Genomic DNA, 12,090 nt, shown 5'->3' on the forward strand with positions numbered 1-12,090 from the left:
TTCTTCACAGTATATTTTGAAGAGCAGAAGTTTTTAATTTTGATGAAATCCAAGTTATCAATTTGTTCGTTTATGGATTATGCTTTTGGTGTTGTATCTAAGACATCTTTGCCTCTCCCAAGATCTCTAAAGTTTTCTTCTAGAAGTTTTATAGTTTTATGTTTACTTCTGGAAGTTTTCTTTTTTCTTTCTTTCTTTCTTTATTTAATTAATTATTATAAAATGGTGACATTGGTTAACGAAATCCAATAAATTTCAGCTGTACACTTTAACAGTAAGGCATATATATATTTACACTGTGTGTGCACCTCCCATAGTTATGTCACCACATATTTGACCTTCTTTACTCTGTCTACCTCCCCCTTCCCCTCTCCCCGACCCCTTATCCTCTGGTAAGCACTAGTCTATTGTCCATGTCCATGAGTCTCTGTTCGTTTGTCCTGTTAGTTTTTGCTTTTAGGTTTGTATCCCATATATAAGTGATATCATGTGATTTTCAACTTTTTCTGTCTGGCTTATTTCACTTAGTGTGATTATCTCAAGGTCCATCCAGTATTTCACTGGAAGTTTTCATATTAGGTTTTACACTTAGTTTATGATCCATTTTGAATTAATTTTTGTATATGGTGCAAGGTATGAATTCAAGTTCATTTTTGCATATATATATCCAATTGTTCCAGTACCTCTTCTAAATATTGTCCTTTCTCCACTGAATTGCCTTTGCACCTTTGTTGAAAATCAGTTGTTCATACATATGTGGTTTTATTTCTGGACTCTATTCTGTTCCACTGATTTATCTATCTTTATGACAATACCGCACTGTATTGATTACCATAGCTTTATAATAAATCTTGAAGTCAGGGAGTGTGAGTCCTCCAACTTTGTTCATTTTCTAGATCCTTTCCATATGAATTTTAGAACCACTTTGTTGATTTCTACAAAAAAGTCTGCTGGGATTTTGATTGGGATTGCATCAACTACATAGATCATTTATGGAGAACTGACAACAATATCAAGTCTTCTGACCCATCGACAAGGTGTATATCTACCTTTATTTAGGTCTTTTTTTAAATTCTTTTCAGAAATGTTTTATAGTTTTCAATGCATGCATCTTTCATCAGACTTATCTCCAAGCATTTCAAAATTTTCTATGCTACTGTAAGTATACATTCACAACTAACACATTTACAACCACTTTTAACTTCAATTTATAACTGTTCATTGCTAGTATATAGAAATTCAATAGATTTTTATATATTAAAATTGTATCTTGCAATCTTACTAAACTCATTTATTAATCACTTCTGTAGATTCCTCTGGCATACATATATATACATATACATATATATATATATATATATATGAAAATCTTGTGTCTATGAAAAAAGATAGTTTACTTCTTCCTTTTCAATCTGGTTATCTTCTACTTGTCTTATTGTACGGGCTAACACCCCTAATACAATGTTGAACAGAAGTGGTGAGAGCAGATATCATTGTCTTGTTATTGAACTTACAGGGAAAGCAGTCAGTCTTTCTTTCACCATTAATGTAATGTTAGCTTTAGGTAGATGACCTTTATAAGTTGAAAACGTTCCTTTCTCTTCTTGCTGTGCTGAGATTTTTTTTTAACAGGAATGAATGTTGGATTTGTCAAATACTTTTTCTGCATCTATTGTGATGATCAAATGGTTTTTGTTTTTTAATTTGTTAATGTGATGAATTAAATTGATTTATTTAATGATTTCTATTCTTTTATATTTGATAGTGTGTTTTATGGCCCAGAATGTGGTCTATCTTGATAAATATTCCATGTGAGCTTGAGAAGAATGTGTTGCTTCATGAAGTAGTTTATAGACATCACTTATATCTGGTTGATTGATGGTGCTGTTGAGTTCATATACATCCTGATTTTCTTCCTGCTGGAACTGTCCACTTCTGATATAGGGGTGCTGAAATCTCTAATTATGATTGTGGATTTATCTATTTCTCCTTGCAATTCTATCAGTTTTTGCCTCGCATAGTTTGATGCTCTGTTGTTAGGTGCATACACACTAAGAATTGTTTTGTCTTCTTGAAGAATTAACCTCTTTATTGTGTAATGCCCTTCTTTATCCCTAACTTTACTTGCTTTGAAGTCTGCCCTGTCTGAAATTAATATAGTTTATCCTGCTTTCTATTGATTAGTGTTAGCATGGTATATTTTTCGCCACCCATTTACTTTTAATCTATATGTGTATCTTTATATTTAAAGTGGGTTTCATGTAGACAACATATAGTTGGGTTGTGTTTTTGATCCACATTAACGATCTCTATCTTTTAATTGGTACACTTAGACATTGATGTTCAAAGTGATTATTGATATAGTTGGAGTGATATCTACCATATTTGTTACTGCTTTCTATTTGTTGCCCTTGTTCTTTGTTCCTATTTTTACCTTTCACTCTTTTTCTGCCTTTTGAGGTTTTAATTGAGCATTTTATATTATTTCATTTTCTCTCCTTTCTTAGCATATTGGTTATGCTTTTTTTTAAAAACTTTTTTAGTGGTTGCCCTAGAGAGTTTGCAATATACATTTACAACTAACACAAGTCCATTTTTAAATGAAACTATACCACTTCACGAGTAGTGTAAGTACCGTATAATAACATAATCTTAATTCTTTCTTCCTGGCCCTCCCATTATAGCTGTTTGCCGTCATTCATCATTTCATTTACATATAAGCATATATAAACATGTATATGTATGTATATGTATATGATATGATACATAATACATAATACATAATTACATTCTTGTTATCATTATTTTGAACAAACTTATCCTATAGATCAACTAAGAATAAGAAAAATAAAAGTTGTTATTTTAGCCTCACTTAAGCCTTTTTGATGTTCTTCCTTACTTTATGTAGATCCAAACTTCTGACCTATATTATTTTCCTTCTCTCTAAAAACTTCTTTTAACATTTCTTTCAAGGCAAATCTGCTGGCAATTTTGTTCAACTAAGAAAGTATTTCTCTTCCACTTTCGAAGGATAATTTTTCAGAATACTGACTTTTAGGTTGGTGAGTTTTTTTTTTCTCTCAACACTTTAAATATTTCACTCCACTTTCTTCTTGTTTGCAGGGTTTCTGAAGAGATGTTCAATTGGAAAATTATGTATTTATTCTTGTGATTTTTTTGACGCCGTTCATTTCTTCATGTTGTTTCTTTGGCCTGAAGAGATATTTTTTGAAACATTGCTTATAGTATGGGTCTCTTGGTGATAAATTATTTCAGATTTTGCATGTCTGAAAAAGTCTTCATTTGTCTTCATTTTGAAAGTTATTTTTGTCGGGTGTAAAATTCTTGGTTACTTTAAAGATATTCCTTAAAGATGGTTAAGGAATCTGTGTTAAAGGAGTTGCTCCACTGTCTTCTCACTTGTATTGTTTCTAATGAGAAATCTGATCTTATCCTTATTCTTGTTCCTTTGCACATGCTGTCTTTTCTTCTTTGGCTGTTTTTAAGACTTTCTCTATCACCAGTTCGTTTGGCATAGTTTTTTTCATGTTCCTTGTACATGTGGTTCATTGAACTTCTTGGATCTGTGTATTTACATTTTCATCAAAGTTGAAAAAACTTCAGCTATTATTTCTTGAAATACTTCTTTTTCACCTTGTTCTCTGTTGGGAACTCTAATTTCACAAATGTAAGATTGCTTGAAATTGCCACATAGCTGACTGATATCTTTTTAAGTTTTCTTTTTGTGTTTCATTTTGGAGAATTTCTATTGCTATTTTGTCAAGTTCACTGATCTTTTCTTCTGTAATGTCTCTAATGTCTAATCTCAACCAGTGTATTTTTCATCCTACACATTATAGTTTCATACATACTGCTTTGGGGCACAGCACAGTCCAGTGGTCCATCCCCAGGTCTCTTGGGTTATCACATTGGGTCTCTGCTAATCCAACTGTAATGATTATTTGACTAATTTAATGTCAGTAGTAAGCTAGACAAAGAGTGGATGGACAACCTGGCTTCAGACAGGAGCCACATTCACTAGGTGTATTCATTAAGAGTCGATAGAAATAAAACATTTTATTTCTAAGTAGACATTAACATATGTTCAACTTATTAAACCAAATGGAGCTGACAGGTGTGGGTTTGAGATGTCCATTTTTTTCCTTTCATATGAGAAGTCTGTTTTATTTTTAGGAATATGCTATTTTTTCTACTTTAGGCAATTTTTTTCTACACAAGCATTACCCAAGGGCTCAGCGTAGTCCACACTTGTATAGGAGAAGCAAAGTGTCCTTTTAACTTAAGCCCCCTTCTGTTCTGGCCAGTCCAGAAGCATATAGCAGGAGGTCCCAGGAAGAAAGGAAAAGAGACCTCAGGTTTCTATTTTGCTGACACCACAGAGCAACCAACCCCTTCCCTTTGTCCCTATGGCTTCACAGGGAGTCTAAGACAAGCAGAGAAACGAGGTACAGCACAAAGGAGGTAAGGTATGACTGTGACCATCAGCACAGAGGGCTGGGCTGGCCCCAGGACAAGCCATCACTGCTCCTGCTCAGGAGAAAGCCAGAGAAACTGCGGGAGTCTGCTGCCTCTCACCTTTCTACCTCTGACCCCTTCTGCTTTTTCTTTTCATACTAGAAGGGCACCCAGACATAGGATACTCTTCCTGGGACAGGGAAGAGGGCAGAAAAACAAATGAAAACCAATTCTGGTGCCCGTAAAAGCAGAATGAACCAAACTGGGCATTTGTTTCTGAGCGTCTGCTCAGGCCATGGTGGGAGTATGCAAGTAGGGCACACAGCCTGTGTCTACCAGGAGACCTGCTGGAGCAGGGTGTTCAGAAGGGGTTGATGAAACTGGACAGAGAAGCCAGGAAGCATAGAAACATTCAACTTGTGACTATGTAATCAACAAAGCAGGGAGAGGGATCCTTTGAAAACTTATTAGATCATGTTACTCTTTTGCTCCAAAGCTCTCCATGGCCCTCCATCTCACTCCGAGTAAAATCCAGTGTCCTCAGAATAGTCTCTAAGAGCTAGCTTCCTGTGGCCCTCTGACCTCTGCTCCTGCCCTTTCTTCTTCCCTCCCTCTGCTCAGCCAGCCCCTGTGACCCCTCATTGTTATGTGAGGCACCCTACACAGGCCACTGCATGGCGTGCATGTCTGGGTCCTCTTTCCCCATGTTTCCATGGCTCACTCCATTTCCTTCCAGCCCTCCTTCAAATGTTGCCCACTGCCACCATTTATTTACGCCCCCAACCCAAGCACTCCCATTCCCCATTACTTGAGTCTATTTTTTCCCTCACCACTTATTGTAACCTGCCAGCTGATTTTTAATTGTTGTAACTTCCTTGTTTATAGTCATGTAATTCTATGGGTCCATTGTCCTGTAGGTACCTAGTTGGGGCACAAAAAACCCAAAACATGCTGATTTGACTAGATTAAAACAGTATTGGGGATGTAAAGAAATCCAACGAAATGACTGGTTATCACATAGACAAGGAAAAGTGCTTTGTAAGTTGGATTTCCGGAAGTTGGTGGCATTCCTCAACCACCTTCCTTTCTTTCCTTTGTGAAAGACAGTGGATCTACTTAGCAGCCCTGCAATGCTCCAACCAGATCCCCTAGCAATGTGGGAGTGGACCGCTGTCTTGGAGCACTTCACCCTGCATGTAAAGAGTGAGCAGAGTGCAGCTTCCACTGAGAGCCAGGGACAAGCCCCCACGTACACACCCACACATGCCCCGCACACAGCCATGAGACGCGGGGCGGGGAAGGGCTAGGAGTCTCCCATAACATGCATCTGTGGAGGCTGACGGCTCCTGAACACCTGGCCGAGGTGGAGACAGTGGAGACAGGCAGTGGAAGAGAATGAACGGACTAGAGGTCCAGATGAGGTCAGAGGTAGAAGAGAAAGGTGACAGGACGTGAACAACAGAAGATGAGCCCTAGACCCAGGGGCAATAGGTGGCATGTTTCAGGAGACACAGGACATAGGAGAAATGTGTGAGGGCCTCAGCATGCACAGGCTACACCTGGCAGAAGCAGGCCCTGTGCCTAGCCCAGCCTAGAACTTATTCATGGCCCATGCCTGGTAGCACAGGTGTCCACACAGGGAGCACGCTTGTGAGGGGTTGGGGACAGTCATTAAACTAAGAGCTTGGGGAGCATAAGCAGCACGATGCAGCTGCCGAGGGTAATGTATTAGGCACAAGAGGAAGAGAGTTCACAGAATTAAAAACCGTTTTTCAAGGTCTGTAAGGAATCTTAGGGATTTAACCCAACTTGCTGATTGTAAAGAGAAGATGACTCAGCTGTATATGGAGTCAGAAGGACAAAGGGACAAGAACTCTGGCCTCCTGGCTCCTACCACAGAGCGAGTTTCTGCTCTGTTTCTGTGTCCAGGGGTTAGGGACAGCCAAAGGAGGGGAAGGAGGAGGGGTCCTCTGGCCTGGATGGAGGGGAGGAAGGAGGGGTTCTCTGGCCTGGCTACTTCATGCGGCTGGCTACTGTAAAGAAAGTGGTTCTCGAGAGGCAGGCAGCAGTGGGGGTGCTGGGGCAAAGGTTAGCCCCACCCCCACCCCCAGCCCATCCCACCCCACCAGGGGCTTGGTCATATTGCATCATGTTAAACCACATCAAAAAGAGTGAGTGGAAAGGGGTGGGGTGAGAAAAAAAGGGAGAGAGAGGCAAAGAGAGACTGGATTCAAATAAAAGTAACCACCTTAGCCTCACAGAAGGGGCTATGATAGGACTTTTAAAACAGCACCCAGTTAATCCACATCAGATCTTGAGTCAGAAGCTCCACTCTTTTTGTTCCTCAATCATTGACTGTTTTACTGATGGGGACACTGAAGCCCAAAAGGCCCCATTGCTGGTGCAGAGCTACAAAGAGCATTTGTAACCTGTAGGAGCAGGAGTCCACTGGTTGCCCCAGACTCCACTCCTGATGTCAGCTACTCCACCGGGCCCCCCTGGGAGCCTGTCGCTGATAGGAGCATCGGGGAGCCTTTCAGCGGAAATGTGCACCCCTGTCTCTCCAGCTCACCTCTGCTCTCATTGCCACTGGGGAGGGACTTTGTTGAGACAGACCTCACACCAGCAGGAGAGAAGGTTTCAGGAAGAGTCTTGTGCAGGTGGCTGGAAGGCTGGGCTTGGCTCAGCACCACCTCCCTCCAGGAGACACTCACCATTCATCTGGGAGGGTGAAGACGAGTAGTCCCGCTCCGTGTGCCTCCGGTCCGGTTTCAGATTGCGGCTTTGTCTGCCAGAGCCTGTCAACATGTTCAGGATCTCACTCCGGTCAATGTTCTGGAGGGCGGTGTACAGGTTCTCCACTGTTGGAGAAGGAAAGAGACACTTAAGCGGGGGAATTCTAATTATTGTAGGGCAGAGCGGGAATACTGTGGGGAGGGAGGCAGAATTAGACCCAGAGGAAATGGGAGAAGGGAGGGAGATGATTTTTTTTTTTTTTTAGAATATGGAGGCATTGTTCTTTGTCAGAATCAAAACAAACTGCATCACTGAAGATTTTGTTACTCTTCAAAGATCTCTTCCAAACCCTAACAGTGGCCAATTTCAAAGCAAGGAAAGGCTGATTTTGTAATCAAAGAGGAATACTACAATAAAGGAGAGCGAAAATGACTGGATTCTAGTCTTTTGAAATCCTTGGTCCTCGCCAGTCGATTTGAGATGCAAACATAAAATACTCAATTTCCCGTGTTTTCAGTTATGAAAATTTGGCTGAGGAGAAGCTGAAAAGAGTGAAACAGATCTTCCCTCCAGATGGAAGAAAAAGATGTTGCTGGGAGAACAATGATGGGCTTTGCTCACCATGCTCTGTCCTAAGAGGACAGTCCTCAACTGTTTGAGAAATTCAACTGGAAGTCACATAACCTACATGTATGCTGTCACCTCAGGGTCCTGGTGCAATTGTTATCTTATTCTGAGGATAGGAAAAAGATGAAGGCCACGATTGTATTCTCTTGTATTCTCTTCTGGCAGGATTGTCTAGAAGACCCAGTGACTTTGAGTTTGTGTGTGTGTGTGTGTGTGTGTGTGTGTGTGTGTGTGTGAGAGAGAGAGAGAGAGAGAGACAGAGACAGAGACAGAGACAGAGACAAAGAGTGCAAAAGAGATTGGTTTCAAAGATGAACATCACAAATGGAATTTGAAGGAAGAACTACTCTGGTGAAGACTAAGTCCTGGCACAGGCTTTGGTAAGAGGCTTCCTGGGCTTAATGGTACTGACTGTTTGCATTTTTGCCTTCACGGATGACCCAGTGGTTCAACAAGGCTGCACTCTGCTCAAACAGCGAGTTGGGGTTTTCTACGCGGATCCTGTTGATGTCTTCCACACTGAATTGAAGTTCCCGAGCCAGCTCTGCAAAGAAAGAACCAAGACAAGTGTGAGCCAAGGCAGAGCTCGGCTCCAGCTGCTAAGATGGGCCCTGTGGGCTCGTATGTCAGGCAGGGAGCACCGAAAGTTAAACATGTCTCCCTTTGGATTTGGGATTCCTTTTTACCAAGAAATACCTACACTTTTATATCCTCAGAAAATGGGGCAGGAATAAGGGTGCTCAATAAAAAAGTTTCGAGTGAATGAATGGATAAATGCCCTTTCTTTCATCACTTCAAATATGAGATGAGGAGACAGCCTCTCAGCAAGGTTACAACTTTATCCAAGGTCACAGAAGAGGCTGGTGCCAGAGCTGGGAGTGGGGCTGAACCAGTGCTGTCTGTACTACACCAGGATGCCACTCACTTCCTACTGAGAAGCAATTATAACGGAAATGCATTTCTGTGTTTATGTTTCTTCAGGGAAAGGCATTATTTACATTTAAAATGAAAATACAAGTTGCCATTTAAATGCAAGGGAATAACACAGAATGTTCGCTCTCCCTCCCCTATTATTTTTATTGTTATTTCTCACAGGTGCTTTGGAAGGGAGAACAGCATCAGGGTCTAATTTCAAGGGTGAGGAAGGCCAGTGGGAAAGTTATAGTGAGAATCAGAAAGTGCATGTACCACCCTCCCACACACACACGTGTGCATGTGTGTGCACCCAAGGGGTAGCAACAGACATTCTTTTTTGACTTTAAAAATGAACATTTTCTCAATTTCTGCTATGAACTTTTCTCACACTGCCTTTCGGCAAGTTATTAGTAAGGTTTCTGTGTTTGTCTGAAGCCCTCTCTGCAAGGTGACTCAGCGATGGGAGTTCATTCATATAAAAGCTGACAAAAAAGGGGTGGAGAGAATTAAGTTATAGGGTCTACGACTGAGTAAAGCACATTTTGAGCTTTCACTTTATTTTGCCCATTGCCTCACTTGAAATAAGATCAACCGTTATTGTTGACAAGATATCTGGTAGACTTCAACTACTGCCAGAGATTATAAATGAAAAACATTGAAACTTGCCCTTTAACTCCTCCTTTCCCTCAGCAATGCCAGTCTATGAAGAAAGGCAATGTGTAGAGTGTAGGGATCAGTGGATGGGCCGCCAGGTGACGTATCTTTTGTTGGAGTGTTTGTTATTTGTTTACTGGGTTTTCTGGGCTCTGTCACTAACTAGCTACATAATTAAAGTCATTCTATTTAGCTGGATCTCAGTTTTCCCATCTGTAAAATGAGATGAACTAGATCAATTCTAAGGTCTCTAGTAATGTCAAATGTTGATTCTTTCATACAGAGAAAAACCAGACAGAAATGGAGGATGGAGAGAGTTCCTCCCTTACCATTGGCCTCCAAAGCTGTTACTTATTAACAGACCTATCTAAGCCAATGACAACAAATACACAAGGGATAGTAAAAAAAGGTTTAGAAATCAGTTGCAAAGTGTTTTTCTACCTCAAACTCTCCAACTCACCTGCCCAGCTGAGGCCAAGGTTTTCTGATATAATAACCATCTTCATATCTGCTCGATCAGTTCCACTGAGAAAACCTGGGGAGAAGCATTGGATTTCACTTAGTAGCCTTGGCAGGACACAGAATGGGCAGGGGTGAGTCAATGACCTCAGATGCGGCAGACCTCAGAGTACACCAGACTGATTGTTAAACGTGTAAGGGTCAGGTGCAGACCCAAGGCAAGGGCTCCACCTGCTGTGTTCAAAATGTGCTGAGTCAATCGTGTCAACACAGCTCTTCTCAGGGTGAAGGGAAGGGAGCTCACTCACAACCTCCTTGGAAAGGGAGCGAGCACAAATTATCACAAAGAGGTTTATACCCAGTGTTGATTCACTGAGAATGCTGTATCTCAGGGCCAGTGGTGTCAACGTCCTTCTCCTGTCATCGACTCCGCTCCCCTGCAGAAGGAAGACAAAGAAAGGGTGCTTTGGATTTGGGGCTGTCCCCTTTTTTGGAGATTATGATTCAAGCTCATAGGCTGTGGGGTGGGGAATGATGCCTGTCCTGACAAACAGTAAGTACTCCACTTTTTTGGAGTCCGAACACAAAGAGTAGAAGTGTGGGAGGGGGTGGGAGTGAGAAAATAGTGAACTCATGGGGCCCTTATCGTGTGCCAGGCCCCATTTAATTTAATGCTCGCCACTACCTATGTGGTAGGTACTATTATTATTTCCATCTCATCATCAAAACTGAGGCATAGAGGGGTTAAATAACTTGCCCAAGGTCACTCTGCTAGTAAGTGCCACCAAGTTATTATTTCTGGATTCCATTCTGCTCAAAAGACCCATTTTTGATACCGGCCCAAGGCTTAACACCTTGGCTCTGTGGAAAAGCACCCAGAGCTTTGCTCAAGGATTCAGGAAATCCTGTTTTGAAAGAGAAGTTGGTTCCCTCTGGTCCCCAGACAAAAAGAGAAATTGAGCCACAGACATATGAATAATGGAACCATTCTTCTTTTCTAGTTTGGCATGGAAAGCTGACGATTAAAACAATAGCAAAAAAAAAAAACCACCAATAAAAATATAGAGACATATGATCCCTCCAAAGTCCTTGTGATAGGTGGTTGACTCTGATACTCTTACAGGTATCGATAAAGGAACATACTTGGTCAAGATGCTTTTGCAGTGCCTGAGACACCAGGGTTCCCCTCTCTGAGGGCCTGGCTGTCTGGGCAAGATGAGCAAGCACGTGAAAAAGAAGCTCAAAAAAAGCTATCAAATGGCTGGTGACCTTGAGCAACTCAATGCCCAGTTCTAAGCCTTGGAGACCTCAGACAAGGGGTCCTAGAGTGGATGCCTTTCAAGATCCTTTGAATCTTCTAGAAGGAACATCCTAGAGTAATCACAGCCCCTAGTGAACACACATATTGCTGTCTGACACTGATATTTTGTTCCTGAGCCTTGCAGAAAGGGCTCGGACATGCTCTCTCTGCAGGCCACAGCCAAATGTCCAGCAGAGACCAAAGAGCCTTTCTGTGCCTCAGGGAATTCAAAGGCGGCATTTCACAGGAGGAAGCCCTTTAGAAGTGCTCAACCTGGGGTCTGTTTCGGGACCTCCTCTGAGACCCCACCTCAGGCACAGGGTCCTCTTCAGGGGGAGGCTCACCTTGGTGCAGGGGGGCATGGTGATGTTCAAGTGGCAGAGAATGTGCTGGGTGTCCTCATACTTCATCGCCTTGCGCAGAAATGACAAGGACCCTCCTGGTTCTCGACTGCTATCCCTCACCTAAATTCAACCGCACAAAAAAAAGGAGATTCAGGAGCCATTCTATAGGCCACCGGGATGGCTGAGAGATTTGTGCCTCCCAAACTTTCTAGACCCAGGCAAGAGGTCAGTACCTTTACGGGAATGGCCAAACGGTTCTCCCTAAATGACTGGAAGTGGAAACTCCGCTGCTGGGCAGCTTTTTTGATGGGTACCAGGTTCCCGGAGAGTTCTGCAAACAGAGACATTCCTTCCAAAACCTGTAGGAAAGGAAAAGCGAATACAGCCTGTAAGGTAGGAATGCCCATACATCCTGTCCTGCCTCTCAGCTTTGGTCTTTCCTTCCCCACACCACATCCTTTCTTATGGCATGAGGCACAGTGGATGTGCTCTGAGAAATTCCACTGTTTGCTTTGGAAAAGGTTTTATTTCCCAGCTTATGCTTCCTCACTGAAAAGGATTTCATAATAAGCAGGAACC

At 41.9% G+C, this 12,090-nt stretch overlaps 1 protein-coding gene across 5 annotated transcripts in view; it reads right to left on the bottom strand.

Moving 5' to 3' along the window:
* ANK1 (ankyrin 1) overlaps positions 1 to 12,090 on the bottom strand; it is a 189,724-nt gene that overhangs the window by 21,736 nt on the left and 155,898 nt on the right. For 4 of the 5 annotated variants that reach the window (XM_039853545.1, XM_039853547.1, XM_039853546.1 and 1 more), the window contains exons 32-37: positions 11,745 to 11,870; positions 11,512 to 11,631; positions 10,226 to 10,304; positions 9,869 to 9,943; positions 8,252 to 8,383; positions 7,191 to 7,337 (exon numbers count right to left, since the gene is read on the bottom strand). In XM_039853545.1, the coding sequence (XP_039709479.1) occupies positions 7,191 to 7,337; positions 8,252 to 8,383; positions 9,869 to 9,943; positions 10,226 to 10,304; positions 11,512 to 11,631; positions 11,745 to 11,870 (679 nt within the window). Of the gene's footprint in view, positions 1 to 3,261; positions 5,667 to 7,190; positions 7,338 to 8,251; positions 8,384 to 9,868; positions 9,944 to 10,225; positions 10,305 to 11,511; positions 11,632 to 11,744; positions 11,871 to 12,090 lie in introns of those variants that run through there. The other variant, XM_039853548.1, reaches the window with a different exon arrangement.

The sequence above is a fragment of the Pteropus medius genome, unplaced genomic scaffold (assembly GCF_902729225.1).
Source record: "Pteropus medius unplaced genomic scaffold, Ma_sr-lr_union100, whole genome shotgun sequence".
NCBI classification, from domain to species: Eukaryota; Metazoa; Chordata; class Mammalia; order Chiroptera; family Pteropodidae; genus Pteropus; species Pteropus medius.